At 41.9% G+C, this 23939-nt stretch overlaps 1 protein-coding gene across 1 annotated transcript in view; it reads right to left on the bottom strand.

Annotated features, from left to right (window-relative positions):
- RMND5A (required for meiotic nuclear division 5 homolog A) overlaps nt 1-23939 on the bottom strand; it is an 84181-nt gene that overhangs the window by 11542 nt on the left and 48700 nt on the right. Inside the window, exons 3-4 of the mRNA XM_090281694.1 lie at nt 22974-23108; nt 18613-18713 (exon numbers count right to left, since the gene is read on the bottom strand). Coding sequence (XP_090137820.1) covers nt 18613-18713; nt 22974-23108 — 236 coding nt within the window. The remainder of the gene's footprint in view (nt 1-18612; nt 18714-22973; nt 23109-23939) is intronic.

Genomic DNA, 23939 nt, shown 5'->3' with positions numbered 1-23939 from the left:
AACCAGTGGGGGCTGGGGCAGTGGAAGAAACTGCTAGTCTCTCAGTAGAGTCCACTTGTTTAAAGGGCCCCCATGGTCCTAGAACGTCCGCAGACCCATCCACTCTGGGAACGATGGCCAGGGCAACAACTAGAGCGGCACTGGTCCTATACAGGAAGTGGGAGAAGTGCCTGGAAAAAGAGCGAGTGCTTAGCAAGTGGCATTGTTCTCTCTCAGACCCCTCCCCACATATAGCGCCACAACATGGTGAAATGGGTCTCCCTGTACTGACGAATACCTAAGGCTTCACCTCTTACAATCTAACAGGTGCCACAGCTCTACCTAAGACACAGAGGCAAACAAACACAGGAGCCTGTCAAGTTGAGGAGACAGAGAAGCATGACCCAAAAGAGGGAACGGATCAAGGTTCCAGTGGGAGAACTAAGCAACAAGGAGATAGCCAACCTAACAGATGTAGATTCTAAACACTGGTGATAAAGATGCTCACAGGCTTGACAGATATGCTTAAGTATGCCAAATGCATAAGGAAAGAAGTGAAGGCTACGCTAAATGAAACGAAGGAAAATCCACACAAAACCAATGATGAAGGGAAGGAAACTGAGGTTCAAATCAATGATTTGGAACATAAGGAAGAAAACAACAGTCAACCAGTATGGAATGAGGAAACAAGAATTGAAAAAAATCAGGAGAGGCTTAGGAACCTCTGGGACAACTTTAAACGTGCCAGCATCCGAACCATAGGGGTGCCAGAAAGAGAAGAGGAAGAGCAAGAAATTGAAAGCTTATGTAAAAAAATAATGAAGGAAAACTTCCCAAATTTGGCGAAGGAAATAGACATATAAGTCTAAGAAGCACAGAGTCCCGAACAAGCTAGACCCAAAGAGGACCACACCAAGACACATCGTAATTAAAATGCCAAATGTTCAAGATAAAGAGAGAATCTTAAACGCAGTAAGAGAAAAGCAGAGAGTTACCTACAAAGAGGTGCCTATAAGACTATCAGCTGATTTCTCAAAAGAAACTTTGCAGGCAAGAAGGGACTGACAGGATATATTCAAAGTGATGAAAAGCAAGGACCTACAACCAAGATTACTCTATCCAGCAAAGCTATCACTTAGAATGGAAGGGCAGATGAAGTGCTTCCCAGACAAGGTAAGGCTAAAGGAGTTCATCATCACCAAGCTGTTATTATATGAAATGTTAAAGGGACTTACTTAAGAAAAAGAAGATCAAAATTATGAACATTAAAATGACAACAAACTCAGAACTATCAACAACTGAATCTAAAAAATAAAGACAAAAACAAACTAAGCAAACAACCAGAACAGGAACAGAATCATAGGTGCAGGGATTTTTTGGAGGATTATCAGCTGGGAGGAGGAAGGGGGAGAAATGGGTAAATGGTGCAGCGATTAAGAAGCATAAGTGGTTTAAAAAACAGACCTGGGGAAGAAAAGAATAATAAAGAAAAGGGTGAAGCCAAAGAACTTGTATGCACAACCGTGGACAGGAACTAAAGTGGGTGGGATTGCTGGAGGGAAGGGGGTTACTGGGTGGAGGGGAGCAACAGGAAAAAAATTGGGACTACTGTAACAACATAATCAATAAAATATACTTTAAAAAAGTAAACAAAATTTCTTAACTTCCATTTTCATCAAAAAGCTAACCAAGTAATTGCAAATTACATTTCCTACAAGTAATTCAAACTATGAATTATGAATTCAAGTTTTTCAAGCTATAAATATAGGTGTCCAATTTTTAACTTGGAAGTGTTTCTTTAGACAATGTAATTCCTGATTACTTGAATTTATTTTTACACATTTCAAATTCTGTTATAAACAAGGCTACAAAATAATCAGAAAAAACTATCATTGCTAATTCCTGCCTGCCCCTCAAAATTTTTAGAAAAGTAAATAGATACCCATTACAAAAAAAGAGCTGAGGCAATGTAGGAGAATGCAAAACCCAGATTCATAGGATGTAAATTTTCACTGTTTCTTAAAGTTTTATTTCTTGTCATTCTATTCTGAAACAATGTATGATATTCATTTAACTTCCAAATATATTAAACCTAAGTTTTAGAAGGCAAGGGGTAGAATAACTGTTTGTAAGCTTCTCTCTCCCTGGCAAAATGTCATTTTCTAAACTAAGGATGATATATGCCCCCAAATCCATAAGCACTAAGGTGAAATCCTTGTCTGATAGGACTTCTGCCTCCTGTACTTAGGCAACCACATTTATATTTTCTTGACCCCCTAATTCCTTTTCCACAAAAAACTGGCCAGATAAGCAGAGGTTTTAGTCACTCTGTGTTGACTCCTAATAAACAAGTTCATATATCTATCTCCCTTATGACCACTTCATGACCTTACACCTTTTGTTGTATAAATTCTTGATGGGGCTGCAGTCCCTGACAATCAAAACATCCTCCTTAACTGATCTTTGAAATCTGGGTACAAATTTCTCAGCAGCATTCCTATCCACACTAGCAGCTTCCCCAGATAACCTAACATTGGTGAATTCATGATGACTTCTGAGATGATGACACCATCTTTTATTGGCAGCTAAGTTCTTCAATCTCCTTGTAATTACTGTTTTTTTCTTTAAAATAAGGAAGTCTGTCCAGAAAGTATCCATCCACGTAATATTAAAAAATAGACATTTTTTGAAGAAGATGCAAGATACAAGAAACACTGTACACAGGATGATACTCGGTCTGTTCAAAGTAGGCACCTTGGAACCTTACAGTTCTCCCAATCACCATCAGCTGCCCCACTGTATTTTCCTGAAACTTATCGATGGTCTGAAATCTCTTCCCCTCCAAAGGTGATTTTACTTTTGGAAAAAGTCTGATTCTGCAGGGCACCAAATCTGGGCTGTCAGGGGGCTGAGTCACCTGAGTGATTTGATGTTTTGCCAAAAAAACTCTACACGAGACATGATGCATGAGCAGGCACATTGTCTTGATGAAGCTGCCACTCACCAGTTGTCCATAGCTATGGCCTTCTGAACCATCCAAGTAGTTTCCGCAGAGGACTGTTCAAGCTTAGTGCAAAATCTGACGCAGATTCACTGCTCTACTCACTCATTTTGAATGCAATGGCCATACAGTACAAATGCTCACTCAACTGCATCTATCTCCCCCACTGACTAGTACAGTGAAGTCGTCATAGTTCACACATGTGCATTCCAGTGCACTCTCTTTGGCTGACAGATTACATCAATGTCGTGCAAACCATTCTCGTTATATTAACAATGGCTGGACATTTACCAGACAGACCTCGTATATTTTATTTTTACCTTTGCCCGTTGTCATTCTTTAGATTTCGTGTATTTTATTAAGCTCTTAAAGTTGTCCCAATTTTTCCCTTTTTGCCCTCCAACCCAGCACCCCCACTCCCTCATACAATCTCCACTTCTTTGTTCATATCTTTAGGTAATGTGTGTAAGTTCTTTGGCTTCCCCATTTCTTGTACTATACAACCCACGACTATTCTGTGACTACCATTATGTAGTTCTTAATACCCTCACCTCTTTACCCATTCCCCCACACCCCCTTCCATCTGGCACCCATCAAAACACTCTCTGTATCCCTGATTCTGTCTCTGTTCTTTTTGTTTGATTAGTCTGCTTTTTTAGATTCAATTATTGATAGGTATGTATTTACTCCCACTTTATTGTTCATAGTGTTAATCTTTTTCTTTTCTTTTTTTAATGTTTTATTGATTATACTGTTACAGTTGTCCCAATTTTCCTTCACTCTGCTCCCCTCCACCCGGTGGCCCCCCTCCCTCCAGTTGTCCCCCCCTTTTTGTCCATTTCCATTGGTTGTGCATATAGTTCTTCTCAACCTCTTCCTGTCTCCTCCATTCCTTCCTACTATGCTTCTTAATTCCTGTACCATCTCCCTCCCGCTCCCTCTACCCCTCCCTGCTGACCTCCCCCCAATATGTTCCCTATACCTATAGTTCTTTTTCCACTCTCGTTGCCTATTTAGTTTGCCTTTGTTTCAATTCCCTAGTTTCTGTTGTTGGTTCTTGTGATTCAGTTTTCATTTTAATGTTCAAAGTTTTGATCCTCCTTTTTCTAAACCAGTCCCTTTAACATCTCATATAATAGTGGTTTGGATCTAATGCATTCCTTTAGTTTTCCTTTGTCCTGGAAGCACTTTCTCTGCCCTTCTATTCTGAATGACAGTTTCGCTGGATAAGAGTATTCGTGGCTGTAGGTTTTTGCTTTTCATTACTTTGAATATTTCTTGCCAGTCCCTTCTTGCCTGCAGAGTTTCTTTTGAGAAATCCACTGATAGTCTAATTGGGACCCCTTTGTACATGATTCTTTTGTTCTCTCTTGCTGCTTTTAAGATTCTCTCTTTATCTTTAACTTTTGACAATTTGATTATAATGTGTCTTGGAGTGGTTCTCCCTGGGTCCAGTTTTTCTGGAACTCTCTGTGCTTCCTGGACCTGGAAGTCTATTTCCTTCCCCAAGTTTGGGAAGTTCTGCTTTATTATAATTTCACTTAATTTTTCAATTTCTAGTTCTTCTTCTTTGCCCTCTGGCAATCCTATAATTCGTATGTTCCATCTCTTATAGCTGTCCCAGAGGTTTCTGATCCTCTCCTCACATTCCTTGCTTTTTGTTTCCTCTTTCTGCACTGGTTGGCTGTTTGTTCCTTCCCTATGTTCCAGTTTGTTGATTTGACCTCTGGGTTTTATTTCCTCACCAGTTGCCTTGTATGTGTTTTTGTTCTTTTCAGTATGAGTGGTTCTCAATCCTTTCTTGTCTTTTTCCAAATCTTTTGCTAATTCTGTAAGCCACCTTATAACAATAGCTGTGAACTGAGCCTCTGACAGGTTTCTTATTTGTTCATCTGTCAGATTCTTCATCTGTTGCCTGGTGAGCTGTGTCACCGGGATTTCTACAGTTATCTGCCTCATTTTGACAGATTTGTGTTTTGCTTTGCTTCTTGGGCCGGCTGAAGGGGACGGAGCCTGTGTACTCATCACAACCCAGCGACTGGCAGCAATCCGCAACCTTTTTCGCCGCACTGTGGCCCTGTCATCACTACCCAGCGAGCAGCGGCGATCCGAAACCTATTTTGCAGCGCTGCAGTGCTTTGTCGTCACTACCCAGTGACCGGCGGAGATCCGCAACATTTTTGCAGTGCTGTGGCCCTTTGTGTGGGGGCGGGGGTCCAAGATGGATTCCTGCAGTTATTCTCCGCTGGGAGACCAGGATCTGTCCTCCCTCACTCTGGGCCTCACCGTCTGAGGCAATGCTGTGGCTGCTTTTCCCAGCATTGGGGTCACGAGCTGCTGGGGCTCGACTACAGCCAGGATTACTCTCCCTGCCGCTGTCCCTGGTGCTACCGGAAACAGCACCACCCACTTTTGCTCTTCCTACCTGTCCGAGGAGCACCACTGGTTTATAACTTCATACATTGGGCTTCCGTGTAGTTTTATTTTCTGGAATTTCTAGTTATCTTTTTTTTTTTTAAGTATATTTTATTGATTATATTGTTACAGTAGTTCCAATTTTTTTCCCCTTTGCTCCCCGCCACCCAGCACCTCCCCCTCCCCCCCTAGTTATCTTTTGTTTTGAAGTAGTTGTATTCCTTTCTAGTTGTAGAGGGAAACTGAGCGTGTCAGTCTAAGCCTTCATCTTGGCCGGAAGTCTTGATCTTTTTCTTAAATAACTCCCTTTAACATTTCATATAATAATGATTTGGAGCTGATAAACTCCTTTAGTTTTTTCTTGTCTGGGAAGTTCTCTGTCTACCCTTCGATTCTAAATGATATCTTTGTTGGGTAGAGTAATCTTGGCTGTAGGTCCCTGCTTCTCATGACTTTCAATATTTCTTGCCTGCAAAGTTTCTTTTGAGAAATCAGCTGACAGTCCTATGGGAATTCCCTTGTAGCTAACTAATTGCTTTTCTCTTGCTGCTTTTAAGATTCTCTTTACATTAAACTCTGGTATTTTAATCATTATGTGTCTTGGTATGGGCCTCTTTGCATCCATCTTGTTTGGGACTCTCTGTGCTTCCTGGACCTGCATGTCTATTTCCTTCACCATATTAGGAAGAGTTTTCTTTCATTATTTTTTCAAATTTCTAATTTCTTGCTCTTTCTCTTCTCCTTCTGGCATCCCCATGATGCAAATATTGTTATGCTTTTCACTTTTGAAGAGGCTCCTTACACTATCTTTTTTTCTTTATTCTTGTTCCATATCATTGCTTTGATTCTTGGCTTCATCCATTCTACTACTGATTCCCTGTAAATTGTTCTTTATTTCCATTAGTAGATCCTTCATCTCTGTCTGGGTCTTTTTTAGCCTGTTAAGGTATCCACTAAGCTCCTTAAGCATCCTTATAACCAGTGTTTTGAACTCTGCATCTGATAAATTGTTCATCTCCATTTTGTTTAGTTCTGTCTCTGGAGTTTTGATCTGTTCTTTCATATGGGCCATGTTTCTTTGTGTCCTCATTTTGGCAGCCTCCCTGTGTTTGTTTCTATGTTTTTGGTAGAGCTGCTATGATTCCATCTTGGTAGTGTTGCCTAATGTAGCAGATGTCCTGTAGGGTCCAGTGTCATAGCCTCCCCTATCAACCAAGCTGGGTACTTGAGGTGTGCCCTTTTTGTGGGCTGGGTACACCCTTCTCTTATAGTTGAGCCTTGATTGCTGTTGGCAGGTCAATGGGAGGGATTTAGCCAGGCCAGTCAGCTGCAAGGACTGACTGTGACCCCTGGCCACCAACCTTCACCCTCTGTGGAGGATCAGCTGTGCAGGGGCTGGGTGGTGGTGTTACAATGTGGTCTGTGGCTGTCCACTGGGTGCACAGGCTCTGGGGTTTCCTGGGTGGTGTAGGCCAGGGTCAGCACCCACCTATGTTTTGTCTGGAGTCACCCAGCATGAACTACAAAGCAATATGCAGGTGGCTGCTATTTGTGCTGGGCTTAGAGGTTCCCAGGTGAAGCCAAACTGTGATCCAAAGCTGGCTGCTGATAGTGCTGGGTCTAGGGTTACTAAGCCAGAGGTATGGTGGCTCACTGAGGCTGGTTGTTGCTTGAGAAGATTTTGGTAGATATGAAGCCTGAGATGAGAGTAGCCATTCATATGAAAAAGGCACTGTTAATAGCTTCGGTAGGCTGTAAGCTAGGTAGGGGGGAGCATTAAGGTTTCTCCAGGATGGTGCAAACCATGTAAGCCAGGTTAACAGTCTCTGATGTGCTCCCCCCACATCTCCCAGCTCTGTGGCTCTGTGGGGAGAGGGCTCATAAAAGGAACAATGGCCTCTGCCCACCATTCTGTCTTGGAGAAAGCTGTTCCACAGCTCTCACCCTGATGCCAGACACTTTAATTCCCCTCCATATGCCATTGGTTCCTTTCAAGCTGCTACCTCAGTGCTGGAGCTCAGAGGAAGTGAGTCTGAGTAAGTCTGTGTGTGGGCCTTTTAAGAGGCACTGCTTGGGAATCAGCAGAGTTCCTTTCACCAACTCAAACCCTGCTGTTTTTACAGCCAGTAATGTTATGGAGGCATATCTTCCTGGCACTGGAACCCTGGGCTGAAGTGCCTGGTGTGGGGCTGGGACCTCTCGCTTCTGAGGTATCTCTTCTGAATTTTTATCAACTTCACATGGGGATTGGACCAACTTGTTTCGTATCTCTGCATCTCCCACCAGTCTGGATGGATGTGGTTTCTTTAGCTCCGTATTTGTCAGACTTCCATACAACTTGATTTCTGACGGTTCTGAGTGATGAGTGTTCTGGAATTTAGCTGTAATTTTGGTGTGGATGTGTAAGGAAGCAAGCCGTATTTACCTATGCCACCATCTTGATCAGAAATCCACACTGTATCTTTCCATGAGGTGCTAACTTCAATACTTTGGTCTGAATGTTAGTCAAAGTGATAGAGGATTTTTATTTAAAGTCTTCAAGCCAAAGCAGAAGTATATTTTCCATCATTTAAACCATAAGGATCTTTCTATTTCCTGTGCAATTTAAAATATAAGATGTTGAAGCAACCTTAATTATTATATTTAAATTTTTTCCATATCCTTTGTACCATAACTTGGTATAGGCCTAGGTTTTGTCACAGCTTCACTTTGCTGTTTTCATTTTCAAGTCTTTCTAATGACATTCAACGTAACTTCTAGTAATTCATCTTTGCTGACCAAGTCTCTCTTTAAATAATCCATTTCTGTAATATATTACATGGTTTTATCACTGGGAGCTAGGTACCAACACAACTAAACACTTGCTGTCCGGGGGTGTAAAGAATAACAGATGCACAGTGACCCAATCACTGAGAGACTTAGAAAATAATATGATTATGATTATGATGCAGACCTGTTGTTTACGTAGTGCTCTGCAGACTGAAGAGGTGACACAGAAGTTTGTATTTTATGCAATTATTCACAGTTAATATATATTATAGTAACTGAAACTTGAACTGTGCTGTTGGGGAACCAGTGTTATTTAACGAAACTGTGGTAAATAAAATTTGGGGGACTTCCGGCCAAGATGGAGGCTTAGACGGACGCGCTAGGTCTCCCTCTACAACTAGAGAGGAACACAACTACTTCAAAACAAAGGATAACTAGAAATTCCAGAAAATAAAACTACACGGAAGCCCAACATATGAAGTTATAAACCAGCGGCGCCCTTTGGGCAGGTAAGAGCGAAAGGGGGCGGCGCTGTTTGCGGTCGCACCTGGGACAGCGGCGGGGAGAACAACCCCGGCTGCAGTCGAACCCCCGGCAGCTCACGACCCCAACGCTGGGGAAAGCAGCCACCACATCGCCTTGAACAGTGAGGCCCAGGGGGGCGGGAGGACGGATCCCGGTCTCCTAGCGGAATAACTGTGTGAATCCATCTTGGACCCCCGCCCCCAAAGAAAGCGCCACAGGGCTGCGAAATAGGTCGCGGACAGGCGCCGGTCGCTGGATTGTGACGCGTACACAGGCACTGCCCCCTACAGCCGGCCCAAGAAAACAAAACGCATCTGTCAAAATGAGGCAGACAACTATAGAAATCCCGGTGGCACAGCTCACCAGGCAACAGATGGAGAACCTGACAGATGAACAGATAAGAAACCTGTCAGAGGCTCAGTTCTGGGCCATTGTTATCAGGTGGCTTACAGAATTCACAAAAGATCTGGAAAAAGATGAGAAAGAAGCGAAAAACACTCATAACGAAAGGAACAAAACCACATACGAGACAGATGGTGAGGAAAAAAAATCCAGAGTTCATTTCAACAAACTGGAATATGGAGAAGGAACAAGCAGTCAACCAATGCAGAGAGAGGAAATGGGAAGCAACGATGAGAGGATCAGAAACCTCTGGGACAGCTATAAAAGGCCCAACATAAGAATCATTGGTTTGCCAGAGAATGAGGAAGATGAACTAGAACTTGAAAAATTGAGTGAAAATATAATAAAGGAGAACTTCCCAGACTTGGGGAAGGGAATAGACTTACAGGTCCAGGAAGCACAGAGAGTTCCAAAAAAACTGGACCCAGGGAGAACCACTCCAAGACACATTATAATCAAAATGTCAAAAATTAAAGATAAAGAGAGAATCTTAAAAGCAGCAAGAGAGAAGAAAAGAATTATGTACAAAGGGGTCCCAATTAGACTATCAGCTGACTTCTCAAGGGAGACCCTGCAGGCAAGAAGGGACTGGCAAGAAATATTCAAAGTAATGAAAAGCAAAAACCTACAACCACAAATACTCTATCCAGCGAAATTGTCATTCAGAACAGAAGGACAGAGAAAGTGTTTCCAGGACAAAATAAAACTGAAAGAGTTCATTAGATCCAAACCACTGTTATATGAGATGTTAAAGGGACTGGTTTAGAAAAAGGAGGATCAAGACAATGAAATCTAAAATGAAAACTGCATCACAAGAAACAACAGAAGCTAGGGAATTGAAACAAAGGCAAACTAAACAGGCAACGAGAGTGGAAAAAGAACTATAGGTACGGGGAACATATTGAGGGGAGGTCAACAGGGAGGGGGAATGGGGAGAGGGAGGGAGATGATATAGGAATTAAGGATCATGGTAGGAGGGAATGGAATAGACGAAGAGAGGTTGAGAAGAACTGTATGCACAACTAATGGACATGATCTAAAAGGGGGGGACAACTGGAGGGAGGGGGGCCACCGGGTGGAGGGGAGCAGAGGGAAGGGAAATTGGCACAAATGTAATATTATAATCAATAAAACACATTAAAAAAAAAAGATTGTTTTACTAAAGGTAAAAAAATAAAATAAAATTTGGGCATATTGGCCAGACATCAAACTATACTACAAAGCCACTGTGATCAAAATAGTCTCGTATTAGCATAAGAACAGACATATAGATCAATGGAACAGAATAGAGAGCCCAGAAATAAACCCAGGTCTATATGGTCAACTAATATTTGACAAAGGGGGAAGAAGCATAAAATGGAGTGAGAAGAGCCTCTTCAACAAACGGTACTGAGAGAACTGGACAGGGATGTGCAAAAAAATGAAACTAGGCCACCAACTTACACCACATATGAGAATAAACTCAAGATGGATCAAAGACTTAAATGTAAGCTGTGACACCATAAAAGTCCTAGAGGAAAACATAGGCAGAAAAATTTCAGATATCCCACGAAGCAATATTTTCACCGATACATCTCCTAAGGCAAGAGAAATAAAGAATAAACAAATGGGACTACATCAAACTAAAGAGTTTCTGCGCCACAAAAGAAACATTAGCAAGATGAAAAGGAAACAAACCATATGGGAAAACATATTTGCCAATGATACCTCAGACAAGGGATTGATCTCCAAAATATACAAAGAACTTACACATCTCAACACCAAGAAGACAGACAACCCAATTAAAAAATGGGCCAAGGGCCTGAACAAACACCTCTCCAAGGAGGGTACACAGAGGATCCATAGACACATGAAAGAATGCTCAACATCACTAGCCATCGGAGAGATGCAAATAAAAACCACAATGAGATACCACCTCACACCTGTCAGAATGGCCATCACCAACAAATCAACAAACAACAAGTGCTGGCGAGGATGTGAAGAAACAGCAACCCTACTGCACTGTTGGTGGGAATGCAGACTGGTGCAGCCACTGTGGAAAACAGTATGGAACTCCCTCAAAAAACTAAAATTGGAACTTCCTTTTGAACCAGTGATTCTAATGCTAGGATTATACCCGAAGAATCCTGAAACCCCAATTCAAAAAAACCTATGCACCCCTATGTTCATAGCAGCACTGTTTACAATAGCCAAATGCTGGAAACAGCTAAGTGCCCATCTGTAGATGAGTGGATTAAAAAGCTGTGGTACATTTACACAATGGAGTACTATGTAGCAGAAAGAAAAAAGGAACTCCTGCCATTTGTGACAACATAGATGGAACTAGAGAGAATTATGATTAGTGAAATAAGCCAGGCAATGAAAGAAAAATACCATATGATATCACATAATACAGGAGACTAATGAACAACACAAACAAATGAACAAAATTGAACAAGGAACAGAATAACAGTTATCAGGGGGGAGGAGGGAGGGAAAGAAGGGGGATAAGTAAGGGAAGGGTCTAGTCAAAGAAAACGTGTAAATGACACATGGACATGGACAACAGGGTGGGGAATGTGGGAGAAGGGGTGGGCTGGGTGGGGGGGAGCAATGGGTGGATAATGGGACAACTGTAATTGAAAAACAATAATAAAGAAAATACTTTGAAAGTAAAAAATATATATATATTTGGGCATATTGGAATTGTACAGAGAAGCCTTTCCGTAGATTCAATGGAGAGAAAGAACATAGGGTTCTTAGAGGAAGGAGGTTACTTTATAAAGACAAGGAAGACTCACAGTAGTACAGTAAGGAAGTTGTAAATTTGAGGAACTGAGCAAGTCTGGGTGTCTATGCTCTATTATCACGGATTTTAAAGAATTAGAAAAAATGAGATTAGTTTTCTATTTTCCACCAAGATGTCTGCCCCTTCACTCTTCTTTTTTAAGGGGAAGGGGCGCTAGGCTGGAAAATGAAGGGTTTTATGGCAGGAAGGGAAGTTATGCAACCACTGGATGAAGAAGGCAGTGATTATCCAACAGGATAAATTAAAGGCATTTGTCATGTAGTATGAAGAATTAAAGGAGGAAAATAGGTTCACTGAGAATAACATGAAGATAGAAAAAGGTACAGGCCAAGAAAAAACATGCAAACATATTCAGATAATCTAATCTAGCAACTGGCATTACCATTGCTAGTGACGTGTCCCAGTGAATTAAAGCTAGCCCAGTTAGAAGACTTGTTCGCTCTACGAAATTAGAAGCCTTTCTCCCAATATGGGTGTTAGTTAATTTTTTGGCAAAAGTACAAACATAAATTGAGTAGCTGAGAATAGAGTTGAAAAATTCAAGGCCCAGGCTTAATTACCATACTGTCTACAATTTTCCTAACAATCCACTGAAATTTATATATTCTTTATTTGACCCTGTCACATGGCTCATCACACAACCTATTTGGTAAGATAGTTTCTAGTCTCTTAAGGCAGGGGCTGTGCCTTGCTCATCTTGTAACACCCCTACTCTGAATGGGATATACAGATAAGGAGTACGGGTTAGTCGAATCAACTATTCACAGACTTAAATTCAGGTCTGCAGTGTGAATTTGGGCAATCTGTTACTTAATTCTCTAAAAACCTGTTTCCTTACTATTAAATGGGGGCACTTTGAAGGGCTGTAGGCATTAAAAGAGGGGACTGATTAAAGCACTGTGCACAGACTGGCACAAACAAGACATTCAATAATAACCTATTTAATATGTGTTTAGTGAATGCATGAACTGTGACCATCAAAGTTGTATTTCCAATAAGAAAATTATATTTTAAATTGTATTTTAAAAGTTACTTGGGCACTTTCATGCAATACTCTGTGCCACTTTAATTTTTATAGAAGCAACTGGGTGAGAATATGACAATATGCATGTATGAGTTAATCCCCTTCAAAAATGTTTTAAGTTTTCTTAGCTAGAAGTCCACACTGAATATTTGAGTATTTGATTCACAGAGCAAAAATAGGGGTAGAAGACAGTCACAGGCTTAATTAACCTCATAACAACCAAATTCAAAACTTACAAACACAAAACTATAATCAGAACCAAAAATTTAACCCACTGTCTACAAAGCAGGAGAAGACATATGACCAGAAAGAGAAAAACCTAGTTTGATTTTAGGACATGGTGTGCTGTACTCTGGATAATGGCATTTCTAACAGAACACTTTTGATTTTTAATTTTTAAAAAACGAACCATTACTATACCACAACTAGCAAGCTAGTAAACAATCAGTTATAACTTTATTGTGATTTTTTTTTAAAGAAATTCTGCTTCCAAATCTCCAACACAAGCTAGAAGATCACTGTCAGCTTTGGAACCATTCCTTTTTAGAGAAATACTGCAGACAAAAAGATGACACCCATTAAGGTCACAATGTCACAATTATCCCTGTTCACTGCCCCTGCATCCTCCCATAACCTTTTAGGCTTCGTCCATAAAAATACTCCAAATCAGTAATACTTGCTTATCAGCAACCCACATCTATACAATTACTCTGCAGAAACACTAGGCATTAATTATCCTACTTATTGGGCCTTTAAAAAAAAAAAGACTTGGCACACTGTTAGCTCCACATTTAGAATTTCCCTATCATTCCAAAAAATAATTAAAACAAGATTCCACCTTCACAGTTAGCTCTTCTCCCCCACGAACCTAACTGACAAAATTAGTCTGTTTTTCCCTCTCCTCTCACAATTTTGCCAATCTGCACAGGTGTCTATTTCTGGTAACAGTGAAATAAAAATGCCTCTTGCCAATTCCCACAGTACACTGCACTACAACCTGTCATTGCATTTTTTCAAGGCATACAAATATGTTCTTTTTCTAGTTTCCTTTAGAGCTATATTCTTGGGGGTAAAAGCAGTTCAGAGAAATGAATGACATGCATTTACTCCATAGGTGTGGACTTGGCTGAACATTATTGGTGACTGGATCAAGTGCATAAAAAATTCAGAGAAGGGTGAAAATGACAAAAATCAAAGTTCAGCCAACAATTAGGATCCCTATAAACTTTGCTTTAGAGACTGAAATGGATAGCTAACATATTATTTCAAGTTATTTTCCATAGTAATTTCTCAGATATGGGTTGAGTCCATCATTGGAATTATTAACATTTTACTCATCCCAGAACTGGTGTGAATCTTTGTCCTTCTTAACATGGCATTTAAGAAACCATACGACCTGTAGAATTACACATTTAAATCTACTTAAAAACACAATTCACACACTTCCAACTTTACCTGAGTTTCTCAGAAATGTAGTTTGGTAAGTGTGCCTAATAGCTACATGCGGTAGAGGCCACCTATTGATTAGCACAGTTCTGTAAACTGGTGGTTTTTAATAAGAGTACTTAAATATAGCATTGCCTTAATTTACTGCTTGTTTCCTACTATAAAACCAAGAGGTTTTATTAATCTAAGTTAATAATAGATCAGCATTTTACAAGCACAAACTCTAGTGTCTTTCCTCTTAGTTCTCCCTCCTGGCCTAGTTTAACTCCTCCTTCTTTAAAACACATAATCTCATGGATAGTTTATTTCAATTTTCCCTTATAGAGATTCTCAATTTCTCTATTGTCATGGCTTGCCCACTCAATTCCATGGTGAGATGTATCCACATAAGTGAAGGCCGTGCCTGTTCTTCCTCCTGTTAACTACTATCTCAGAACTTCATTTAAACTTCGCCAGCAACAAACATAAAACAGACAACAGAAAACAATATTATTATCCCAAATATGTTTTTCCCTCTTGGCCTTTATATTCCATTGTGTTATCTAGTCTTCTGTATCCTTTCCATTGGGCACACAAACTCATAAATACAAGGGCAGGAACAAAAAATAGGCAGGGTCCTGACTAGATCTGTGAGTGTGATTAGCTGTTCCTCTGCCACTTCTCTCTACCATACCATTATTCTTTTCTGCCTTCTTTCCATTGTCTCTCATTATTTGCAATTACTAGCTAACACTCTCCAGACTTCCTTCTCTAGTCCTTCCATGGCCTCTGTACATACTAATTTTGGGGGGTGGCCTGTCTCCTCAACTGCCTATGCTGCCTGAAAGGAACTACTGCAGCCTCTAACCTTGCTCTTTCCCCTCTTGGGTGGCTCTATATGCTCCCTACCAGCAGATACAAAAAGAAGATGCCACATAACTGAAAGATATCTTCCTCTTATATCTGAACCACAGTTTCCCAAACTGATGTCCTACACTTTTCAACTTTTGCTAAATATAGAGGAAATTTTCTGTGCCTTACCCATAAAAGATGCTAAGTAAATACTGCTCATATCCAGCAGTAATAGGCAAGAATTGGAAAAGTCTGAGTTGTTGTAATAGATTTCTATTACACTATCATTTTCCAAACTTACGTTCCACAGAACTCCAATTTTGTGGGTTTTAATAGGCATTATGGGTGGGATTGGTGATGGACAAGGATTCCTTAGTCAAATATGCATGGGAAACACTGGGTTTTACAAAGTTAAATGAGTTTCTTTAGGATTGCTGATGGACCATCTAATATACCAAAGTAAATCTCTTACAGGAGAGTATTACGGAAATTATTACATGAAGTGTTTATCATACAACCTGACTCCATATCCTTTCCTTTACAGAGAGTATGTTCCAGGCCTCAATTTCTCCTCCATAAAATGAATACTTATGTCATAGGATTATTATGAGGATTATGTTAATATAAGTTAATACATGTAAGATATCTATTAAAATAATGTATGTCAAAATACATATTAATACATGTAAAATGCTAGGCACACTGTAAGTACTTAATATTAGAATTATCACTACATTCCCCTGTGTTGATATATATCAATAACATGGCAATAGTCCCAGAAAAGTGAAATGATAAAAAACTCATACTGTAATTTACATTTATCACCAACTGGATAGAACATGTGTCCCCTTTGCCTGAAAGGCACTGCTTGAGGCTGTAAGTAACAGAAAACATTTACAAAGATAACTGATACGTTATGATATAGTTATCGGTAAGAAATTTAGATCTTACAGAAAAAGAACAAAGTTAAAAGGGTCTTATCAATTTCCTTCATTCCAAAAGAAAAAAAGCCTTGAGTGCAGAGGTGGTCCAAATACTCAGCCCACTGTCTGATACACAGTAAGTACTCAATAGAAGTTTGATGAAAAACCTGAGAAATTAGTAAGTAAATACTACCTTGAATAACTCAAATATTATTTCCAAATCACTATAAAACATCTGGAAAATCCATTATATTTTATTAGGTTCCCTCACCCTCCTTTATAGATGTTTTATCTAAATGAAATATGGAAATAGACAGAGAGTGGTTGCCATACTTGGTTTAAGAGGTATTAGAAGTATCTGAACTCAATCTCCCAGGTGTGTCGCAATCTGAAATCTGATATTTAAAAATCAAAAAATTATAAAGGTACTATGCATTACAGCCAATGGTACCATTTAAGTAGCACCTATCTTTAAAAATATAGTACCTACCTACCTACCTACCTCATATTTTTAATTTACACAGGAATTTATCATTTAAAATTTACACAGGAATCTATCTCTACCTGTTCATCTGGGCTGGTTTAAGAACTCTATAAAATTTACCTATAAAAGTTCAATGGGTGAGTAGAAAAAAATGAGCATTTTATAAAATCAGCAAGGATCTTCCGAACAAATTTTTTTCTGGTAACAATGATCTCAAATATTGCCAATTTTAAAATACCAGGATTCAAAGGCCATGATCTCACAACAATATCACTGTTTCTATCAGCCAGTTTCTTCTGAGTTTTCCTTCCTTCCTTCCTTCCTTCTTTCCTTCCTTCCTTGCTTCCTCTCTCCCTCCTTTTTTTCCTTTCAACATATAACCCAGTAATCCTCACATCAAATAATTCTAGGACAAGGGTCAGCAAATTATGGCCAAGGGCCAAATTTGGCTTGCTGCTTATTTTGTATGCTAGATAGCCAAGATGGTTTTTACATTTTTAAAGGGTTGTAAAATAAAACAAAGAAGAGTATGTGATGGAGATCTTATGTGCTTTGCAAAGCCTAAAATATTTACTATCTGGCGCTTTACAAATAAAATCTGCTGACTCTACTCTAGGATGATATTTACCATAGCTTATTCGGTAATTTCAGATAATTCATAGCAATGACAAGTTCACAGTATATAAATTTTACAATGATAATTAGAACTCCATCATTCCAATATTTGCTCTCCTCATACATACAACTTAGCTCTAATTATGTTGTTTTTTAGAATACTAGTGTTACAGAACCCCTGGGCTACTCCAGTTGAAAACAAGCCCACGGGCTCTTTAGTTAGGGGTCCGATTGCCCGCCGCCAAAATTATAACTCTCAATACCAGAGTTTAGTGAAAAGAAAAAGAATTGTTTACTTAACAGTTATATAGATTTAGTTATTTGCGGATTTCTGTTGAGTCTTATGCTCTTTAAAACACCCACAAACACATATCCTTGCCTCCCCCCCTTCCAAACCAGGCTAGTTTTAGGAAAGTCAGAAAAACCGTTTCCCCACTTTCCAAACACAGTTCAGCTTTACCAGCAGCTGCCAATCATTCAATCTGATTGGGGAGGTCCTTTCTGTGCTGTGGTGCCCTCCAGCTCTCAATGCAGGACCGCCTGGATTCTCAGCCTCCTTGCAAACTGCCTTCTTCCTGCAAACCGCGCGGATCTCCTCTCCTTCTCAAAACTGCATGGCGAGAGCCTCTTAAAGCAGCCTGGAGAGCCCTTCTCCAAGCCACACGGAGAAGGCCCCTTCACCAAGCCACGTGGAGGGAGCACACGAGAGAGCGAGAGCAAGCGCGCGAGCCAGAGCGCGAGTGAGAGCCCGAGCATGCCAGAGAGTCTGAGCTAAAATGTCCGCAGCTGCTTATATATCCCTGACTGCGTCCTCTGACACGGTGGGTGTTGCAAACAGTTCTGACCATTCACAGACCCTTATGTAGGCTCTGTGTGCTTTCCATACGGTCCCCTGGTTCAAGACTCCTCCCATCTGCCTGAGGCTTTGGATGCATTAAAGCCATTTGCATAAGAAAGACACTAGCCACCAGCCTCAGGCATGTGGAGGCATTCTGAAAGCTGCTTCCTTCTCCTCATCCCCCAGCTGCAAGCTCTGGGGATTTTTGGACTCCCCTGTTTCTGTAACACTAGCACAGAACCTGGCACATTATGTAAGTTCAAATATCAAAGTCAGCCTGCCTGAACAATAGTATGCAGTTATAATGCTAGTCTAAAGTGATGGTATAGCCTGGATACAGGAAACCCTTTCTCTCATGGGAATTCAGATCAACTGATAAGTGAAGTAAGTTCTAACCATTTCTCATATTACACATCTCCCATTTTCACTTAGCTAAAATAAAATAATTCTCCCTTGATTTCTCTTACATCTACCCTGGTGCAATACAGACCTCAAAATCTCTAATGTGTTTTCTAAGTTTTCTTAGAGAGTTCTCTCAAAGTATTCAAAATAAAACAAACTCAGTAACTTACTCCAGAGCAGGTCTCAGAACTCTGACTTTTAATGCTTCTAATATTCGATTTAACTCCACAAATGGTTCTTTCTGACTGGGATCTACAGAAAGACCAGATTCCTGAAAAAATAGAAAGAACTTTTGTTAGCAGTAATCAGGATAAAGAATATAGTAAAAGCATATTCTAAATTAAATATGGGACAAACCATTAAAGATATTTCTTTTTTAACATGTATTTTTATGTCAGAGATGGATGATTGAGTCCTATTATCATTCTTTCTCCTTTTCCAAAGTAGTAGAACCCCTAAATTTTAGCTGGGCATATAACCATAAGGAATAAAGCTGGGAATGACTGCAAGATCTTAAGTTCTGGCCAATGAAATATAAGCAAGTACTCTTTGCCCCTTCCTGAAATACCAGAAGGCATAGTTTTCACTGGTATCCTGGACCATGAAGACAAGGGAGAGCTTAGAAACAGGAAAGCTACAAAGAGCTTAGGTTCCTAAAAGCTTCATGGAGCGGCGGCGGCGGCAGCCGTCCGTCTCGAGAGACGATGGCGTAGCTTCTTGAGAGTCTATCTGCACCGCCGAGAATGGCTGTGCAGTCCGATTCGGGAGTGACAATCCCTGCCGCACTTGGTACAGGTGAAGGCAGATGGCTGTTGTTGCTGCTGCTGACGCTGCTTCCGCCTCGATCTTTTCTGGACCGCCTCCTCGTTGCGCACAGCCTCTGCGCGTGACGTACCTTGCCTGACCGCGAGCCTCCAGGCTAGGCGGTCGTCTGCTTGAACTTCCCATGTGTTGAGATTGATGGAGCATTGTGTCATGTCCTTTTTGCAGATGTCTTTGAACCGCAGTTTTGGGCGCCCTGTCATCCTCTTGCCTTCTGCTAGCTCGCCGTAGAGGAGGTCTTTGGGGATACGGCCTGCATCAATTCTTTTGACATGGCCGAGCCACCTGAGGCGTCTCTCGCTAAGAACTGCATGCAAACTGCTCATATTGGCTCGCTTCAGCACCTCGGTGTTGGGGACCTTATCCTGCCAGGCGACATGCAGGACGCGTCGCAGGCACCTCATGTGGAAGCTGTTGAGTTTCCTTTCGTGCCTTGCGTAGGTGGTCCACGTCTCGCTGCCATAAAGGAGAGTGCTGAGTACGCAGGCTTGGTAGATGCGCAGTCTGGTTTTCTCAGTGAGGTTGGAATTGTTCCACGCTCGCCGGTTCAGTCTGGCCATAACTGTGGCTGCCCTGGCGATTCTCCGATTGACCTCCAAGTCGACTGACAGAGAGCTCGAGATGGTGGACCCGAGGTAAGTGAAGTCGTTGACAACCTCCAGGGTGTATCCGTCGATGGTGATGCATGGGGGAGTCCCCGTGCCTTGAGCCATAACATTCGTCTTCGTCAGGCTGATGGCTAGTCCGAACTCCTTGCATGCGTGGGAAAGGCAAGTGACTAGCTGCTGGAGTCCCTCTTCGGAGTGTGATGTCAAAGCTGCGTCATCGGCGAAGAGCATCTCACGGATGAGCACCTCTTTGACTTTGGTCTTGGCTCGTAGACGGGCCAGGTTGTAGAGCTTGCCATCGGATCTGGTGTGAATGAAGACACCCTCGCTGCAGTCCTTAAAGGCGTATTGGAGGAGCATGGAGAAGAAGATTCCGAACAGCGTAGGCGCGAGGACGCAGCCCTGCTTTACTCCGCTGCTGACTGGGAAGGCCTCAGAGGTTGCGCCGTTGTAGGACACCGTGCTGTGCATGTTGTCGTGAAAGGACATGACCACAGCAAGCAGATGTGGTGGACAGCCAATCTTCCGTAGCAAGCTGAAGAGACCGCTTCGACTGACCAGATCAAACGCCTTCGTAAGGTCGATAAAGGCGAGGTAGAGTGGTTTATGCTGCTCGTGACACTTCTCCTGCAGCTGGCGTAGGGAGAAGATCATGTCCACTGTTGATCGGCCAGCTCTGAAGCCACACTGGGACTCTGGGTAGACGCGGGAAGCAAGGGTCTGCAGGCGGGCAAGAGCGACCCGGGCGAATACTTTGCCGACGACGCTGAGGAGAGAGATGCCCCGGTAGTTGTTGCAGTCGCTGCGGTCTCCTTTGTTCTTGTACATGGTGATAATGTTGGCGTCTCTCATATCCTGGGGGATGTAACCCTCCTTCCAGCAGAGACAGAGTAGATGGTGGAGCGGCTGTAGCAGGACTGGTTTCCCGCTCTTTAGGATTTCTGGAGGGATTCCGTCGCTTCCTGGTGCTTTCCCGCAAGCGAGGCGGTCGATGGCTTTGCCGAGCTCTGCCGCAGTAGGTGGGGTGTCTAGCTCCTCCATGACTGGTAGGTCTGGAATGGCTTTAAGAGCAGTGTCTGTTACGGTGTTCTTCGTTGCGTACAGCTCGAGGTAGTGCTCGGTCCACCGCCGCATTTGCTGTTCCTGGTCAGTGATGACCTCACCTGTCTTGGACTTAAGGGGAGCGATCTTGGAGGGGATTGGGCCTGTTGCCTTCTTGATACCCTCATACATTCCTCGTGCGTTGCCTATATCGGCGGCTTCCTGAATGCTTCTGCACAGGTTTAGCCAATAGGTGTTGGCACAGTGGCGGGCGGTCTTCTGGACTTTGTTCCTGGCAGCCCGTAGAGCTTGAAGTGTACTGGGAGTGGGCGTGACCTTGTAAGCCAGTAGGGCCTTCCTCTTAGCCTCGATCACGGGTTCCATTTCTTCCCAGTGAGCCTCGAACCAGTCAGCGTTCTTCCGCTCTTTCTTCCCGTAAGCAATAATGGCGGAGTTGTATATGGCGTCGCGGAGACGTGGCCAATTGGATTCGATAATGTCATCTGCCGCCACTCCCTCGCCGAGTGCATCTTCCATCTTGTTGATGAATTGCTGGGTCTTAACTGGGTTGCTGGCACAACTGGTGTTGATGCGTGGGCGACCCTTCATCTTGGAGTGGTGCAACCTCTTCGGCATTATGCGCACCTTGCTTACCACGAGGGCATGGTCCGTGTCGCAGTCTGCACTGTGGTAGCTGCGGGTGAGGAGGGTGCTGCCAATATCCGTTCTTCTGGTGATGACGAGGTCAAGCTGGTGCCAATGACGGGAGCGGGGGTGCCTCCATGACACCTGGTGGATCTCTTTGCACTTGAAGAATGTGTTTGTCACGCACAGGCCGTGGTGACACAAAAGCTCAAGCAGTCGCTGACCATTCTCATTGATCTTTCCTCTCCCAAAGTTTCCAAGGCAGGTGGGCCAGGCTATGTGGTCGGCTCCTACTCTTGCGTTGAAGTCTCCAAGGAGATAGAGAGCGTTACTTCTGGGAATCTTGGATAACGCTTCGTCCAGTGCATGGTAGAACTGTTCTTTCTGTGTTCTTCATGGAGCACAGCTACTATAATATATGCTGTGGATGGCTTACTACCTCCTATTTCTATGCAAAAAAAAAACCCCAAACACACACACACACACACACACACAATTTAAGCCACTGGTATTCTGGGTCTTTGTTACTTATAAACAAATTTAATCCTAAATGACACAATTTATATGGACAAACACATACAATTCACATTAGGTATGGAGAAAGACCTGAGTTATAGTTTCTCTTTAAATTTTAAAAGGCTTAGAAATTTTGTTTACAGACTAGCTTTAAGTTATTTAATCCTTACAGTCCTTCAACACAAAATACAATAAAAAGGCTCCTTGGCCTTCTGTCTAAGATTAAGTTTTGTATCTATTCTTATCATAAAATACAACATGGTAGCTGAGGATAGAATTTGAAGATGCATAAATTTGGGACTGAATCCTGCTTAGTTACTTTACAGAACCTATATGGCCTTGGAAAAGTTACTGCTGCAGACCTCAGATTCCACCTCTCAGGACAACTGTGAGAAATAAAGGCAGGGTTTGGCTTGTGGCAAGTACTCAATACGTGGCAGCTGCTACCATTACAATTAGATGGTATTTGGTAAATTGTTCTGAGATCCCTACACTATGTCTAAAAGAAATAAAAGACACATGATACTCATCTGAAGTAAATTTTAACTTGAATTCATTTGATAAACAAAATTCTACAGGTTGGGACAGAAGAACAAACATAAATCTCTGTCTTTTTCTATACTAACCTTCCCTATCAAGAGTAAACGAAGACAGTAGCATCACTTCTGACTGCTTCGTTGAGGACTCAGGACCAACATTTTGGGGCAGGAATAAGAAAATAATCCAATTAAGAAGTTCTAGGATTATAATTTTCCCCAATTATAAAAAAGATTTCCCAATAAAATGAGGTCAGCCCTGATAATTAAAATATTAAATATCTATCTATGGCTAAAAGAAGACTCAAAACTCCAAAGAGTTCTTTTGTTTCCTTTTCATCTTCTCACACTTGGCACAGTTACCTGGCAGAGCTCCTCAGCTACATCCAGCATTCCTTGTCGAAAGAAGTGTTCCACCATCACCTCATTGAGAAGCCTCTGGCTGTCTGCCTGCCAGCAGCCATCTATTCCCACACTGCTTATGTCAGAATCAAAATTCTGAAAGAAAAAAAAGAAAGTAACTCATGAATTGATTAGGATGCACCTCTGTATATGATTTTCACCCCATCTGAAAAGGAATGGCCTTCAGTTCACTCTGAGACACCCCCAATAAGTACTCAATTCAAATTCATCTGTAGCCTATGACAGGAACTAGTTTTACCATTGCTCCTTTCTAAAACTCATTGGTTATTGCTGGGAGAGTAAACAGGTGATGTTTTGGAGGGCATTTTGCAAAAATATATAAATTTAATAATGATTTCTGTAAATAATTGATTTCAAGGCATCATACAACAGCAATTATTTTCGGAGGTATGCAGTGATGTCTGTAAAATCATGTTCAATGCAGCACTAAGAGGATAAAAAAAGGAGTGAAAACTCATATGCTCAACACAGAATGAGTTAAAATAATCAATGACCCATCCCAACAACTGCAGTGCTGAGCTGGGGAATGGAGGTAGGCGCATGGCCAGGTGGTTAAGAAAGAAAGCTCTGGGCCAATCTCCCCGAGTTTGAATCCTGGTTCTATGTTTTACTAGCTGTATGATCTTGACCAAATTACTCAAGGTCTTTGAGCCTCAGCTTCCTTAAGTGGAAAAAATGTTACAGAAAGGGGGTGTCCAAAAACCCCCAGAGCTTGCGGCTGGAGGATGGGGAGAAGGAAGCAGCTTTCAGGAAGCCTTCACATGCCTGAGGCTAGTGGCTGCTGCCTTTGTTATGCACATAGCTTGGATGCTTCCAAGGCCTCAGGTAGATGGGAGGGGGCTTGGACCTGGGAATGGTACAGAGAGCACACAGAGCCTGCACAAGGTGCTGTGAATGGTCAGAACT

This window comes from Furipterus horrens, unplaced genomic scaffold, assembly GCF_987537825.1.
Source record: "Furipterus horrens unplaced genomic scaffold, mFurHor1.1.pri manual_scaffold_6, whole genome shotgun sequence".
NCBI lineage: Eukaryota > Metazoa > Chordata > Mammalia > Chiroptera > Furipteridae > Furipterus > Furipterus horrens.
Note: the sequence above shows the minus strand (reverse complement) of the source record. Positions and strands in the feature narration are given on the sequence as shown.